This window comes from Anopheles arabiensis, chromosome X (genome assembly GCF_016920715.1).
Source record: "Anopheles arabiensis isolate DONGOLA chromosome X, AaraD3, whole genome shotgun sequence".
Classification (NCBI taxonomy): domain Eukaryota; kingdom Metazoa; phylum Arthropoda; class Insecta; order Diptera; family Culicidae; genus Anopheles; species Anopheles arabiensis.
Window position 1 is genome coordinate 4,653,032 of NC_053519.1, and position 16,319 is coordinate 4,669,350.

General features: G+C 53.0%; 2 protein-coding genes across 3 annotated transcripts; both read right to left on the reverse strand.

Annotated features, from left to right (window-relative positions):
• Positions 1-1,078: 1,078 nt before the first annotated feature.
• On the reverse strand, positions 1,079-5,960 carry LOC120905523 (probable 2-oxoglutarate dehydrogenase E1 component DHKTD1 homolog, mitochondrial). Its single transcript, XM_040316376.1, has 6 exons — positions 5,405-5,960; positions 4,173-4,849; positions 3,079-3,927; positions 2,817-3,005; positions 1,287-2,063; positions 1,079-1,215 (listed from the first exon to the last, which is right to left on the reverse strand). The coding sequence occupies exons 1-6, from the start codon at positions 5,490-5,492 to the stop codon at positions 1,114-1,116; spliced, it is 2,682 nt and encodes an 893-aa protein (XP_040172310.1). The 5' UTR covers positions 5,493-5,960; the 3' UTR covers positions 1,079-1,113.
• A 1,472-nt stretch (positions 5,961-7,432) lies between these two features.
• On the reverse strand, positions 7,433-15,969 carry LOC120905872 (protein mesh). 2 transcript variants are annotated; one of them, XM_040317148.1, is made up of 10 exons: positions 15,296-15,968; positions 13,897-14,501; positions 13,689-13,826; positions 12,856-13,622; positions 11,322-12,348; positions 11,121-11,250; positions 10,314-10,602; positions 10,014-10,201; positions 9,517-9,858; positions 7,433-9,450 (listed from the first exon to the last, which is right to left on the reverse strand). In XM_040317148.1, exons 1-10 carry the CDS (start codon positions 15,627-15,629, stop codon positions 9,050-9,052), a joined length of 4,221 nt encoding a protein of 1,406 aa, XP_040173082.1. In that variant the 5' UTR covers positions 15,630-15,968; the 3' UTR covers positions 7,433-9,049. The 2 variants fall into 2 exon arrangements, with proteins under 2 accessions (XP_040173082.1, XP_040173081.1); XM_040317147.1 differs by having other exon boundaries at positions 7,433-9,858; positions 15,296-15,969.
• Positions 15,970-16,319: the final 350 nt, after the last annotated feature.

Here is a 16,319-nt window from a genome sequence, read left to right on the forward strand (position 1 = left end):
TTCAAGTTTCAATGAGAGTGAATTATGACCGATCGTCGGTAGGTCAAAGAACGGTTCAAGTGGTGGTGCCTGCTTTACGTTCGCGTAATTTCTCCATTGTTTGTGCCGTGACAAGAAACGGGATGCTTCATTGTAGGCTACAAAACAGAGTCATACATCAAGACATATGTACGGATTTTCTGAACAATCTCCACGCAAAACTTGAAACCTCAAACAATCAAAGATGTGGCATGGTGATGGACGATGTGCCGCTTCATCGTAATCACGATGTAAAAAAAAAACATTATTAATTATTAACAACTGTCATAAATTGATGCATTTGCCGTCATATTTTCATTTTTTTAATCCAATACAGAATACGTTTAGTAATTGGAAAAGCTTAGTTTAACGATCGAAGCCATTAAATGAAGATGAGGTAATGGATGCAATAAATAAGCAGCCGATCATCTTTAATTCCCATTGATGACTGTAAGGGATTCGTTTGCCACATGTTGTCGAACATTAAAACATGTATAAATGGTAGGGAAAGCTTCACAAAGTAATATATAAATATATAAAAAATAAAACATTGCTATTTAACTTAAGCAATGAATGCATTAATTACTTGATTCATTTCATAAGCTTAATCCGTCGCTGAAAACGATGCAGACGTAGTTGAAAACGATTCAGACGTAGTTGACTGCGATCCATTCACATGGATTGCGATCCATAACAACTGGTTAAAGATTCAAAGGAAAGCGAGAACAGATGTATTAGGTAAGTGCAGAAGAGTACTAAATTTAATCGAAAATAATGTGGGTAATGTGCCAACTGTTGATCGGAAAGATAAAATAGGATCGAAGCACTCTCTTTGTTTCAATCATTCAACAGTGAACTGAAATAAGAGTTGTCTTACCAAAAGTTCACGTTTTTGCTACCCAATTGTGAGAAATAATCACTTATCTATCAACTATATTTTGGCTGAAAAACGTGATATTCAACATACGCGAACTCATTGGAACGTATTATTCGTGTAACTCGGGGAAGGCTGTAGTTAAATTAAACGCAAAAACAAACGATAAAACCCAGCGTGGGGAAAATTGGAGCGTAAAGGAAACGTTTCTTTTTTGGGTTTTAATACAGGGTGGTTTTAATCACATCCTCGGCCTCCCGCACGTGCCACTTGCTGACACCGACGGCAACGGTGGCACCTTCCGGACGACCCCGGTATTGAATCTGCAACAGAAAAAAAGGCACACCGACAGTGATTTTATCAGCCGATTCGTCCCTGTTCCCCCATCACTTACCCTTCGCTCGCACATGTTCTCGAACCGTGGCTGCACGAACGTCCACGCGCCCATATTCCGGTGCTCCTCCTGGCTCCAGACGAACTCGCGCGCATTCGCATACTTGGCCAGCTCGTCCCGGATGGCCTGCACCGGGAAGGGGCAGAGCGACTCGACGCGCACGAGTGCCACATCCGTCACCTGGCGCGCCTGGCGCTCGGACGCGAGCGTGTAGTAGTGCTTGCCGCTGCACAGCACGACGCGCCGCACCCGCTTCGGATCGAGCGGGGCCGGATCGGGCAGCACCGGCTGGAAGTGTGTGCCGGGGGCAAAGTCCGTGTGCGGCGACACGCAGTCGGACAGGCGGAGCAGCGTCTTGGGCGCGACGACGAGCAGCGGCTTGCGGAAGTTGCGTATCTGCTGGCGGCGCAGGGCGTGGAAGTACTGGGCTGGGGTGGACGGGTTGATGATCTGCAGGTTGACCGCGTCCCCGTCCGGGCTGGTTTCGCGCGAGTCCGTCATCTGCAGGAAGCGCTCAACGCGGCAGGAGCTGTGCTCGGAGGCGGCCCCATCGTAGCCATGGGGCAGCAGCATCACCAGCCCATTGCAGACCATCCATTTCGCTGCGGAGAGGTAAGAGTTTAGGTAGGTGTTCAAAGAGGGCCTTAAAACCAGTGATGTGCTCTCTGGAGCACCCTCAATACCCCGATCCGACTCCGACTGCTGCGAAATGGGAAACACTAGTTCCGCCTGTAGTCGTAGTCGTCTGGAGTCGTCCGGAGTCGTCCGAAGTCGTCCGAAGTTGTCCGGAGTTGTCCAGAGTCATTCAGAATCGCCCCGAGTCGTCCAGAGTTATCCGGAGTGGTCCGAAGTCGGAGTCGTCCAGAGTCGGAGTCGTCCGGAGTCGGAGTCGTCTGGAGTCGGATTCGTCTGGAGTCATCTGCAATCGTCCCGAGTCATCCGGAGTCGTCCGGAATCGCACAGAGTTGTCCTGAGACGGAGTCGTTCAGAGTCGTCTAGAGTCGTCCGGAGTTGTCTGGAGTCGTCCAAAGTTGCCCGAATTCGACCGAAGTCGCCCGGAGTCGTACGGAATCACCCAGAGTGATCCGGAGTCGGAGAAGTCCGGAGTCGTCCGGAGTTATTTGAAGTCTTCTGGAGTCATCCAGAGTCGCCCAGAGTAGCCCGAAGTCGTCTGGAGTCATCCGGAGTCAGTCGTCAAGCATCATTCAAAGTCGTTCGGAGTCGTCCAAAGTCGTGAAGCATCGTTCAAAGTCGTCCGGAATCGTCCAAAGTCGTCCGAAGTTGTCCGGGAGTCGTCGTCGTAAGTCGTCAGAGTCATTCCAGTCAGTCGTCCAAGTCGTCGGTCGGGTCCCAGAGTCGTCCGGCATCCTCCTGCGTCGGAGTCGTCTGGAATCGTCTGGTGTCGTCAAGAGTCATCCAGAGTCGTCCAGAATCACCAGAAGTCGCCCGGAGTCATCTGGAGTCGTCCGGAGTTGTCTGGAGTCGTCCGGAGTTGTCCGGAGTCGTCTGAAATCATCCGGAGTTGTCTGGAGTCATCGCGTGGCGCTGGGCAAACGTACCCCTGCCCACATCTTCCCCGCTCAGCCGCACGTTGAAGCCCTGGTACATCAGGCTGCCGATGGCGAGCGCCTCAGCCGTGGCCCAATCGATGCGTTGCCCCTCGGCAATCCGCTTTCGGCGCGCATCAATGTGAGTCTTCTGCAGATGCGGATGTACATTCTAAAACAGGAAAGCAAAACCCATGAAATCTCTTTGCCAAGGGTGGGGAAACACTTTCCGGCGAAACACTCACGAAACCCTCGGGCAGCCGCACGCTCTCCTGACCGATGTGGCTGAGCAGCCGGTAGTCGACGCCCGTATTCCACACCGTCACCTCGTCGCCGGGCTGCTGCAGGCCGGTCCACTGCCCGCCGAAGTAGCTCCGCTCCGGCTCGTACTGCTCGCAGGCCGCCAGCTCGGCGGTCAGATAGTTCCGGTGGCTGTTCGAGACCGCGTCCACGTCCTGCTGGTCGAACACGCCCGCCTCGATCAACCGGCCGGCGTACCGGTCCGGGATGGAGGGCCGGCCGTGGATCACCCGGTACAGCAGCGGGTTGGTCACGGTCGGATCGTCCAGCTCGTTGTGGCCCCAGCGCCGGTAGCAGTTCAGATCGATGAAGAAATCTTTGCCAAACTTTTGCCGGTACTCGATCGCCAGCTGCGTGACGCCGGCCAGCGCCTCCGGGTCGTCGCCGTTCACGTGCACCACCGGGGCCATGATCGCCTTGGCCAGATCGGACACGTACCGGGTGCTGCGGCCGCGCTCGGCCGGCGTCGTGAAGCCGACCTGATTGTTCACGATCAGGTGCACCGTGCCCTCGACCTCGTAGTGCGGCACGGCCGCCATCATCAGACACTCCTGGTTGATGCCCTGGCCGGGAAAGGCGGCATCACCGTGGACCTGGACGTTCAGCACCTTGGAGCGCCGGTCGGGGCCGCTCGTATCGTATGGACCGTCGGCCAGGGCGAGCTGTTTCGCCCGGGCCTTGCCCATCGACACCGGATTGACCGCCTCCAGATGAGACGGGTTGTGCAGCATGTTCAGGTGGAACGTTTTACCGCCCACCGTTATATCCGTAGAGGTGTCTACAAGAAGAAGCAACAACAAAACAAGTTAATTTGCCATTTTTACAAATAATGTTGGGCAAAGTTGAGCAAAATCCGGAGTCGACTCCGAAAATTTTGGAACCGACTCGGGAAGGTAGGTCCGCCCAGCATTATCCAGAGTCGTCTGGAGTTGTCCGTAGTCGCCCAAAGCCATCTGGAGTCGTCCAGAGCCGTCCGGAGTCGATCGGAGTCGTCTGAAGCCATCTGAAGTCGCCTGAGAGTCGCTTGGAGTTGTCCAGAGTCGCCTGGAGTTGGTATCGCCGGGAACTCCGGGTGGCCCTTGAACTTTTTGAATATCTTCGCCGGCCGCGTCCCAAACATCGTCGTCAGCACGTTCAGCTTGCCGCGGTGCGGCATACCGATCACCACGTTGCGCAGCTCGTGCTCGCCCGCCGACCGGAACAGCTCCCAGTAGAACGCCATCATGCTTTCGGCGCCCTCGCCCCCGTACCGCTTGACCGTCGGGAACTTGACGGCCAGGAACTGGTCGAACGCTTGCGATTTAAGCATCAGCTCGGCCAGCTCGCGCCGCTCGCCCACCGTCAGCTCGTGCTGGAACAGCTGCTCGTACCGGCCGGCCAACCATTCGCGCTCCTGCTCCGACTCGATGAACGCGAGCTCGATGCTGCAGCTGCCACAGTACATGCGGGCGAGCAGCGCGTCCAGCTCGGCCATCGACAGGGGCTGCTGGGCGGCGGGCACATTGAGCAGACCGCGCGGATCGATCCGATCGCCCGCGCCGAGCCCGTACCGGGCGTACTGGAGCTCTGGCAGGGGTTCGGAGGCGGCCTCGTCTGCTAGGTGAAACTTGACCGGATCAATCGCGGCCATCCGGTGGCCATGGTTGCGGTACGCCTCGACCCACCGGTACACGTTGGCGTTGGCGTTGCGCTTGTCCAGCACCGCTGCAGCAAGTCCTGTTGGGAAAGAGAGAGAGAGAGAGATTCACAATTCGCACATAGATAAGCGTTGAGGTGGTTTGCTTTCAACGTGTGATCTACCAGCAGGACCTCATGGCTGTTGCATCCGTGGCAAGGCCATCGTCAAGCACACACCACGCGGTCTTATCAGCACGGATGCGCGCCAGGTGACGAGAGGAATCCGCACACTTCAACTGGGACTCTCTGTGTGTGGAGACACATCAGTGGACGCGATAAGGAGAGCTTAACAAAAGCACTCGGCAACTGGCATCTTTGCCGGGAGGGAAGGCGCAGATAGAAAGATGGAAAGCAAACACCACACACAAAAAAAAAAACTCCAACACTCTGTCTCGACTGTCTGTCCGGTGATAGGAGACTACGATCGGTTTACACTGTGCCGCGCAGGTAGGCTCTCGAACGGGTTTGAATCGTAATCGCAGAATCGTTTGATAGAAGCAGCGGAGGGCATTGATCGAGGCACCGGCACCGTGTGCAACCGGTACGAGCAGCTTCTACTGCTCTTTAGCGTTCGCACCAACGCACAAGCCTTACCTTCATAGCGCGTCGTTGGCCGGGGACGATGCCCAAACACACCCTTTGTGCTGTGATATCCGCGTGAGAGTAACAGCCGGCCCAGCATCGTGCTAGGTTGTGTGTGCGAGCGTTGGCTAGGATGCGTGTACCTGCTCGATTCGCTCTCCCCCTATCTCGTTCTATTACACACGTTGCCTGATGTATCCTGATCGCTGTCGGTACCTGCGGGGCTCGTACAAGCTCTACGCACCTCCGAAAAACAACAAAAATCCCTACACTAACACACAAACACCCACAAAACTGACGCTGTCCAAGGTGGGATGAATACGGTCGATCGTACACTTCACTGGGGGTAGCAGCAAAAAAGGGCTCGCCACAAACACGCTTCCACACCGAGACGCAACCGGCGACGGAATGCTCGCAGGAAGATTACCCGTGCCTGACAACGGGACAACGTATCGCTCACCCCCCCAAGGGCGTGCGCGCCGCATATCAGTTTCGGCGCTGATACGCAGCCCGCGACATCTGTGCGCAACGGGGAGATCGTCGGCGCGCCGCAACCGTTTAAGCATGTTTACGCCCTGCTCTCAGCCAGCATAGACCGTACTGATTGTTTCTCTGTGTGTGTAAGGGTAAGGTTGTCCGGTCTGATGTGTGTGTGTGTGCGGCTCAAATACGCACTCGAAGCAGCGTGGTTGGTGGTTGGTGTGGCCGCTTCGTTCGGTTCCATTCACGCCGTGTGCTTCGACCAATGCTGACTTTAATTGGGATTATTTTTTCTTCTCCGTTTTATTTTTACAAAACAAACACAATCATCTTGTATGCCACAAAAAAAAACGGTACGTCATTTAAAAGTTTGTAGAAGCGAAAGAATCGGCACGAACGGTACTGTCAGCGTTCGTTCCAGATAAGCGCAAATGCTCTCATGAACCCCGCGCTTAGGAACAATTTATTGGCAATTCAATAGGCACTCGTAACTATAGAGGAGGAAGACGTCATCGTTGCTAACTAACACGACAACAAGCAGGGAGGGGGGCATAGTTGATAATTTTGTTCTTCTCTTGAGCGGTAACTAAACGCGTAGCGCGTCTGATGTGCGTAAAACTGTCCGGGAGGTCAATAAGATGTTGAAATAAGCTAACGATCGTCACAGGTTCTTGTTTATTTGGAAATCCCTATAGATAGTTGTATGTTTGAGCCTGATCCTGGCATTTATATCCTAGATCGCGTAGGCACAACATGAAGAAGAAGTGTCCTTGATCATGTCTGAGTTGCGTAGTTCTTGTCTGGTAGAAATTAAGACGAGTTATTGGTTAGCCTCGGTACACATGAAACGTCCTTCAAATGCTCCAGTTCTTCGACATAGACTTCCAAAATATTATCTGGAGTTTCCGTCCTTACCAGCATAGCCTCAATACACCATTTCTACCGTTTCTGTCTAGAAATTTAGATGTCTTTCTTGTATTGCTTTCATTTCTTTTCTTCAATAAGAATGTAGGTCATCCAGGACCAAGGAGGTGTTTATATGATTTCAGAGATAAAGATAGGTTCTAATTCAATATGTAATTTAAAAACATTAATATGTTCCAATCCGGTCTTGTAGTACAGTCGTCTACTCGAACGACTTAACAACATGCCCGTCATGGGTTCAAGCCCCGAATGGACCGTGCCGCCATACGTAGGACTGGCTATCCTGTTATGGTGGGAAATCATTAAATCACTGAAAGCCAATTCCACAAGTAGTGAACAGGCAGGCCTTGACCGACAACGGTTGTTGTGCCAAAGAAGAAGAAGAATCTGCTGAAAAGAAACAAGTATCTAGGAATGATCAGGGATAGATTAATAGGTTCGGGAGCAGTGCCTGAACAGACTTTAGGTTTGAGATCAGGACTATGTGCTCTATGTCATCTTGGAATTATGGACCCTTATAGTCCTGTAACTATTGACTAGTGCTATTTTTGAGGAATTGAGGAACATTACTTCAATGAATTGAGACTTACCTGAACAGAACAAACAAGCAAACCAAATAATCAAAACACCGCCAACTTTAAGCTAATTGAAAAGATGAAACGTTTATTGAAATTACTTTCGGTACAGGTTAGCCAACAACAAAAAACTAATCATCGCTTACTATTATTGTGTTGTGATATGTCCAAGCAAACAAGTCATTATCTTTGAATTCACCGTTCCTTGAAACTGCACTGTTTGTGTGCGGAGGGAGGCACCGTTGTTGTCATTGCATATCAATCATATCTCACATTGTGGAGCAAAACCCGTGCCTCACAATGCGTATGAAGCGGGGCACAGCGATTACTTGTTATTGCGCTCGCTTGTCCCTACGGTGTCCATGCATCAAACAGAATGGAGGATGAAAAAAATGCTTTGACGCTGACGCTACATGTAACTTAACAAAAGCGACGTAAAGGATTTTTGTTTACTCTCTCTCTCTCTATCTTCATTTTCAAACACAAACCCCTTAAAAATAAACATAGAAAAAAGTACATTATAGACCTAGAGAAGTAGTTTACTGGAAGGAGCGGGGGGAAAGATGGTCCTTAATTGTCTAGAAGCGTCTAACGCTAAGCTTAGTGAATCGATATGGCAACTGCACTGGTTTGTTGTCGTTGAAGGTACTGTGTTTGTGTGTCCGCCCTACTGCTAGAAACTATTGCCGGCCTTCTCGCCCGCCCTACGCTGCCAGCTTTTGATCTTGTAGCGCACGATCAGTATGACGATCAGCAGTATCGGGATGACTATGACCAGCACGATACCGAACGAGGTGCCCGCGTTCCGTGCCACGTACTCTTCCTCACCTGCAAATGACACGCCAGAGGTGGGTGAGTGGGCGAGAAAAGATACGTAGATACGGCAGACGAGAAATAGAGGAGGAGGGGGGAGGGGAGCTGCTAAATTCAAAACATTGGTGCAGATGGTACAGTAAGACTCGTTCTTGAGGACGTCTTAGTACAGCGCTTGATCGTCAAAAACCGGGCATTGCCATTGCTGTGTTTATGTTTGTTTGTTTTTCTTTTTGGAGAAGAGTTGCTATTAGTCTGCCAGTATAATGAGACCTCACAACAACACTCGCACGAGTTGTTGAGGTGTTGTCCAAAATGGAGGATATCTAAAATACTGCTTATTGCGAACAAAAAAAAAAAGAACTGAAATCGAGCACACACCGTTCGAGGTGGTCTAGCGAGCGCCTTATCTTATCTCTGCAGACCTCCAAGAATGCCTCCTCTGTGCTGCGGCTGAGAGGTACTCTCTCGGCCCCCGGTGCGCTGTCTTCGCTAACCTGTCCCAGGGGTGCGCTCCTATTCCTTACACGATAAGATTAACACTTCAACTGCTGCGAAACTGGTTACGTTCTTCCTAGCAAGGGCACTGCTGCCCCATATATTAAGCTATTTTCTTAGTGCTGCGCTTTTGCAACTAAAACGATCTTCTACCTGTCAAACCTGCCATGGTTAGTTAGAGGGGGTGGGGTGTTAGGGAGGAGTTGGGGAGAAAGAAACATTTCCAAAACACATACCCACTGGCATCTGTGTGTCTCTGTTTGTGTCTGTGTTTGTGTAAATGTGTGCGTGTGTTCTATGTGGCTGTCATATACTGATACAAGGAAGATGTCTCCAGGGGTGGGTTTACCATGCTAAACCATACTCCTTACACCTCCGTCGAGCGGCTGTCCATGCGGTTGGGCAGTCCGACGTTCTGGACCAGCGGTTGCGTCTGGCCCTGCTCGCCGGTGTAGTAGCTGCGGCTCGTGTTGGGCATCGGTGACAGGTTGCCGTTCTGAGGCCGGCGCTGATTGAGCGGCGAGTTGTCCTCGGTGGCGAAGCTGCTGACCTGATCGATGTCGCTGAACGTTGGGCTGTACGCACCGTACGTCTGGGTGGGCGATTCGGGCTGCATACTACGCTGCTGCTGCTGCTGTTGCTGCTGCTGCTGGCTCATCGGGGGCGGTGGCGGCGGATATCCCTTCGGGTCGTCGTCGTCCTCCTCCTCCTCGCCGGAGAACATGCCCGCCTGCTGCAGCCCGCCTACGCCACGCTGACTGCGCCGACCTAGTTGTTTGTGATCAGCCAGGTTTTTATACTCGATATCACGTGCAACCCTAGCGCTATATTCACCTCCTTCCGAGGACGTGATATCTTCCTCGTCCAGGTCCATCTTTTTCGGCTCGAACTGTATGTTCGGTTTGCCCTCGAGCGGCTCGTTCGTCCGGTAGGTCGCGTCGTACCGGAGCGTCTTCTTGATCGTCGTGTCGTCGAACTCGCTGTCGTCGCCCTTGCGCAGGGTGGCGCGCGACCCCGAGCGGGACGGCAGCGGGAGCCGCCAGTCCGGGTCCTCCTTGCGCTTGCGCTTGCGCAGACAGTACACGCCGCACACGATACACAGCAGCAGCGGTATGATCACAGCAATGACAATGCCGATCGCGATCCAAGCGGTACGGCGCGAATAGAACACACCACCTGCGGGGGCGAGGCGAGAAATGGCAAGGGTGAACGGCGAATGCTGGGTGCGTTGGTGTAACACCAGACACGAGAGAGAGAGAAAGAGAGAGACACACACACACAGGGGAAGTGGAGGGGAGACATCTGCCAAAACAGTCTGAACTCATACTTACGCAAACATTCCGTGTATCCGTGCTCCGGTACGTCCCACTGGCCGTTCTCCATGCAGATGCGACGCGAGTCGCCGATCAGGAAGAAGCCCTCGTTACATTCGAACGATACGCGCGCCCCGGGTGTGAAGAGGAAGTTGGACTTACGGCCAAACCGGGGTGTCTCCAGTATACCACACGATACAACACGTCTGAGGAATCATCGCGAGGCCGGAGACAAAAAGGTCGCCATAAGTTAGTCACAGCAAAGAATGCGCTAGGATCTATTGAAAATCTCTGGAAGCAGATCTTCCCGTCACTTACTTTTCGTTTACCGTCTGTATGTTGATGACACTCGCGTGATAGTTCTTGGTGAAGTGGGCCATCTCCCGGCTGAGCGACATGCCAAAATCGTACCGACACTGGTAGCTCTCGCCGCACAGCTCCTCTGCTCGTATCACGTCCTGAGACCGGTTCGGTGGTAGGAAGTTGGCCGGTTCCCGCACAAAGTTCGGTATGAAGCTGGCATTGGCGAAGTAGCTCGAGGTGCGGCCAAACTCGCGCGTAAACAATGCCTGCCCGATGTTCTCTACCTCTCGATCGGAGAGCATCCCTGTTGGGTGAACAAACGAACGTTAGAATTCGCACCAAAAGCCGAGATTAGTGTGATGAGCGGGTGTATCTGATTCAGATTCACGAATCTGAATGAATCTTTGAAATGGTTCAATTAATCTTAATCTCGGTTGAAAAGATTCATGGGATCTCAAAGATTCAAGAATATCTTCCAGATACGCGATTCTCAAAAAATACATGAATCTCGAAAGATATCTGCGAGGCTTGAACCCACGACGTCATGTTGTGAAGTCGTGCAAGTTGATCACTATACCTCTGGATCTTCCCAAATTCCATATCTTGAAATTCATAAATCTCTGAAGATTCATGGATTTTCAGATATTCATAAACGATTGAAGATTTCCGAATCTTCAGAGATGTATAAATACAAATACAAGACAGATGTATTATACAAATCTTTGGAGGTTCTTTTCGAGATTCGAATCGCTCATCACTAAAGATTCATAACAATGAGTCACAACGAATGATTCATGAAATACAACTCTAAAGGACACCTACATTGTAATCCAAACTGTTCGTGAACGTTCTGAAAATTGTTGATGTTGGGTGTGATGATCGCTCCTCCAGGTGTCACCAGGTCGTCCTGCATGTCCCAGCTCCAGTTGCCAAACAGACCGCGCGTTTTATTCTGCAAAAGTGATGTATGTAGTCTCTCATCGATCTCAGAAAAAAACCTCCACCTCCACTCCAAATACTTACGATAAAGCTCCAGGGTGTGTAGACGCGTGCCGTCATGAAGCCATTATTCTCCACCACCTCCACACCGACGCCGGACGAGAACATGATCACCACCTCCGACTGGTTGAGGATGTAGGTCGGCGTGTACACGGTCACACCGTGGAAGTGCTGGAACTTGAGGCTCTGCCGGTCGAAGTAGATGCGCCGCTGGTCCGCAAACACGTCCAGCCGGTAGCGCCACTGGGCTTCACGCGGCCGCAACCTCACCTCAATAATCGTGGACGTGTTGCCGCGCGCCGCTATCGACGTCAGCTGGGTCGCCATTACCGGACCGTGGATGTTGCGCGCCACCTGCTCAAACCGACCTTGCACATCGATCCGCTCGCGCCCATTGTTACCGCGCAGCAGCACAAACTCGCCCATACCGTTGAACGTGTACTGCAGCCCGTCGAACGTGACGATGTGCGGGTCGCCGAACACGCCGGCCACACCGGGCGACTGGTAGGCGATGCAGTCCTGCGACGGTCGCCGTTCGAACCGGAACGTTTCGCAGCCAACCGCCTGCTCGTCCTGCCACATGCAGCAGGAGTAGTACGGGCGGACGTCGTGGAACCAGGAGGACAGCGTCGGCACCTTGTTAGCTTCGTTCCAGGGGATCTGACCAATGTTGTGGTTGCGGCGGGGCCGCGAACCCCACATCTGGTCGTACGATAGCATCAGGTAGCTGTTACGATCGTAGCAGCATTGCTGCTCCGACCCTTGTACCGTCGGCTGTCCCGATCGGACGCAGTGGATGGCACCGCGGTGTTGCAGGCAGGTTGGGTTCGAGTCCCGGTCGCAGTCCGGATCCGGCAGGAAGCGGCCCTTGTCGTGCAGCGCGTGCTCGAGCGTGCACGGACAGATCGGCAGCTCATGGGCAAAGTTGCGCAGGAACCGATCCGTCCGCAGCCAGTTGTCGCACAGGGCCCGGGGCCAGTTACGCCCGTGGATGCGCTCCCACTGCGGGCCAAAGTACCAACCGAGTGGGATCGGTTTCGACCATAGGATGCTGTTTTTTATATAGAGAAGGGCGATAGTAAAGGATAGAGTGTGCTGTGTAGTGATGATTTTTTTGGAATCGATTCCGGATAGAAGGTCCGGAATCAGCTTGGCAATCGGAATCGGTTCAGGAACTGGTTCCGGATTCGGCTCAGAAACTGGTTCCGAAGTCGGCTCAGGAACCGGTTCCGAAGTCGGCTCAGGAACCGGTTCCGGAATCGGATCCGCAATAAAATTCGAATTCGGTATCTCCATGGGGATAACCGTTTGGGTCTATGATATGTATCGATAGCCGCCAAGAATCCAAATTTATTTGTAAACGATCCATTCTCATGGAGGTTCCGTGATGTCGTTTCTAATACTCCTGATATCAATTCCATTACTGATCATTCCTTCAATTCCGGACTCGGAGTTGCCTCCGGAATCGGAATTAGAATCGGAACTAGGTAGTTTCGATTCTGAGCTCTCCCCACTAGTGCTGTACGTCCTCTTAAACACGTCTTTAACGTCTACTTACGGTGAAATGCGCAGATTGTTGTACTGCTCCGGATTGGTGAGGTTGATCTGAATGAAGCCAAACTGCATGTCGACCGTGCGCGGGTTGTCGCGCATCCGGTAGTTGGCCGGGATGATCGTGTACGCGCCCGTGTTGGTCAGCTGCGTCTCGATCATGTCGATGAACTCGAGCTCGGGCCGGATCGTCGCCTCCCGGTAGCCCCACAGCGAGATCTGCACGTTCGCGTTCAGGTTCGTCGTCAGGTTGAACCGGTTCCAGGTGATGCGGATCTCGTTCGGGTTGCGCCGGTGCACGTCGTCCGTCTCGAAGAAGATCCGATCGGTGGCGGTGGCGGGCGTCTCCACGAAGTAGCGCCCGCGCCACTTGAACCGATCCGTGCCGATCGAAATCTCGAACCGGATGTAGCCCTGCGCCTTCAGGAACGGCTGGATGCAGATGGCCCGGTTCGTGTCGACGACCGTGCCGACCACCTCCTCCGTGTCGAACCGGCAGGCAATGCGGTCCTCGCGGGTAAAGCACGGCCCGGTAATGTTCACCACCGTGCCGCCCAGCATGTTGCCCGACTCGGGCGCAAACACCAGCGGCAGATGGGACGCGTCAATGTCCTTGTTGCACGTGCCGAGCATGATGCGCTCGTCGATGCGGAAGATGTGCCGGCCGGGGAAACCGTTCGCCCAGCCACGCCCGGTCAGGTCGCGCAGCACGGACGCCTGGCTGTACGGTTTGTACTCGTACGCCTGCGTACCATTGCCCGCGTTAAAGCCGATCTGGAAAGGAAGCGCTAAGGTGAGTTAGGTGTCCTACACACCGCGCAGATGCGTAGCAACACTTACATAGGCGGGAACGCCACCTTCTCCACCGGTCGTGTCGCCGCCGGCCTCCGTGTGCGAGGACCAGTTGATTTCCGCATAGTTAAAGATGGCGTACGTGTACACCTCATCGGTGGCCAGCACCATCTGGAACGAGTTCGTCTAAAGAAGACGCGAGAGACTCGTGTCAGTAAAGCCAGCTAGGCAACTACACCCTTCGACCCTCACTTACCCGGTAGAGCGAGTTGTCAATGCCGCCGGCGAAGCTCATGTTCTTCCAGGTCGTGATGATGACGTGCTTTGGCACGAACGTGTCCGACCCGACCACACCCTCCCGGATGTCCCACATGACGCGCTCGCGCATCTCGACGCCCGCCCGATCAGTGCGCGTCATCAGATCGCGCTCCATCCGGAAGTACACGCCGGGCGCCCGCTGGTCAAAGTCCGTCTGGTAGATGCGCCCGATCCGGCACTTGGAGAAGAAGATTCCGATGAACGAGGGGTCGTTGCGCTGCGGCCAGTCCTTGATCGGGAACGACAGCGGGTAGGTGTAGTGTTCGGGCGGGTCGGAAAACTCCAGAAAGCCGTTCATCGACACGCGCGTATAGTTGAACCGGAAGCCGAAGAACGGCAGCTGAAAGTTGAAGTTCTTGTGGACCTGCGGCATCGAGGCGTGTATGTCGCGCTGCAGATCGCCGGTATCTTCCGGGCCGCCCCGATCGTAGAACGGGTACAGGAAGTTGCGCCGAATCTGGGCGAGCCGGGTCGGGTTGATGATGTATCCACCGTCGATGCTGTGGGTCGGCGGTTCCTTCGGCTGGACGCGATTCATTGGATCTATAGTATTAGGGCAGGGGAATTTGAAAAAATAGGGTAGTCGATGGCCATGAATCAACGCAGACCGCATAAGGAGAGCATTTCGCAATCGACACTACACAATTTATCTATCGCTAGATGATACGGGTTATCAGATAAAGTGGTCTGCTGTACTCTGTGGAGGGGCGCAACATAAGCTGGCTTGGGCATGGGCTTGATCAGCTATTCTGATATACATAGCCTCAAAAGACCTCTCCTCGCTCTATAACGCTCATGCCACTGCTCTTATCCAACCAAGCCATTGGCAAACTTCGAATCGATCAACTTCAATCATGCGTCCTCCATGTTTGAAGTCGGCTCGATGAAGTCGTTATTGAAAGTCGTTATCGTCCCCAACACGCCCGTTATCAAGATAACGGCCTTCCCGAGCGTGGAGTTGCTCCAGCATTAAAATTGCAACATGTACCGTGTGCTCTTCGGGCACACAGCCCTTCCGGTGCACGGCTAACCTCTGCCCCGCAGAGAAGCCCCTACGCTCGCGTGTAATATCCAGTCGTGCGTGTATGTCTTGAGCTCTCCAACACAACTATGGACGGGTGTAATCTAATCAATAACAAGCGTTTGCGCAAATGAATGTGTCATCCGTGTGGGCCCAAGAATACGCGGACACAGGTGCTACGATAAGATAAACAGGGGAGTCGCTTTTAGGCTACAGCGAGCAAGTTCAAACGAATCCCGTGTGCGTACAGTAGATGGGAACTTTCATCCTTTTCCAAGTAACCAAAAAAACCAACAAAAAAACTGATCTAGCTTACCTTCCCAGTTGTAGTTGGAGTCGGACATATCGAGCTCCGACAGAAAGTCGGCATAGTTGTAGTATCTGCCCTTCTTATCCTTGCCCTCGTCCACTGCGTCCGTGTCGACGTCGATCACGTCCTCGTTCGTTTTTTGATCGGTGTCTTCCGGTTCGTCGCTCGGATCGGTTTGCTCCTCCGGTTCGGTTTGCTCCTCATTCTCCGCCGCTACCGCATCGTAGTCGTCGTCCGTTGCGTCATCCTGCTCTTGCTCGTGCTCCTCTGCGGCGGCACTGGTTGATAGGGAGATCAGCGATACCGCACAGAAAAGCAGCAGAAGTAACTTCCACCGCATGGCTGTGCTGCGCGTGCCGGGGACGCGTTCTGTTTGCTTGTTGAAGTTGGGCACCGGTACGGGGCAAATAATTCGCTGGAGCTTCCGGTAGCTCCCACTACACTGTCTGTTCTACAGGAATCCACCACTCACTGCACTCCTTTCTCACTGCTATTCCACGCACAAATTCACTCGGAGCAAAGGCTTATAGGTAAAACACTTTTTCTGCACTTCTGCTGGCACGTTCACGGATGCCCAGGATGCCCAACCGCTTTGGGCGTTGTCTTGTCGATAACTGGGATAGCTGGGCAGGTGTCTCCACGGTTTCTGATGGAGCGCAACACAGGGTCTACGATACAATCACCTTGCTGCGCCCGTCCCCGTCGTTATCGTAAAAAAAACCCTTCAGCCCGGCAGTGGCGAGCAAAAAGCAAGATAAGCTTGAAACTAGAAAAAAAAGCAGCACAGATAAGATAAGGTGCCAACCTGTAACCGTTAGTGTAGCCATTCCGGGGAATGCGTAGTGGTAAGTTTTGCTGATGCACTGCCGATCCCCCATCCCGAAACTCATACCCACCGGGGTAAAAGGGTTTTGCGATTACACTTTCGGGCAGGAAGAAAAAAAAGTCATCCAACTTGCAGATCTCACCTCGCTCGAAGCCCTTATTTCCTTCCAGGGCTGTGTATTGGATCCGAACCAGCTAACTTGTT

Coding starts and splice junctions, on each gene's coding strand:
- LOC120905523 (XM_040316376.1), bottom strand. CDS start 5,492: ATGCTGGGCCGGCTGTTACTCTCACGCGGATATCACAGCACAAAGGGT. Junction 3,928..4,172: donor CGATACCAACTCCAGGCGAC/TCTGGACAACTC, acceptor CTTGTTTTGTTG/TTGCTTCTTCTTGTAGACAC. Junction 2,064..2,816: donor CCCAGCGCCACGCGATGACT/CCAGACAACTCC, acceptor CCGGACAACTTC/GGACGACTTCGGACGACTCC.
- LOC120905872 (XM_040317147.1), bottom strand. CDS start 15,629: ATGCGGTGGAAGTTACTTCTGCTGCTTTTCTGTGCGGTATCGCTGATC. Junction 13,623..13,688: donor AAGGTGGCGTTCCCGCCTAT/GTAAGTGTTGCT, acceptor CTTCCTTTCCAG/ATCGGCTTTAACGCGGGCAA. Junction 9,859..10,013: donor CGGATACACGGAATGTTTGC/GTAAGTATGAGT, acceptor TCGCCCCCGCAG/GTGGTGTGTTCTATTCGCGC.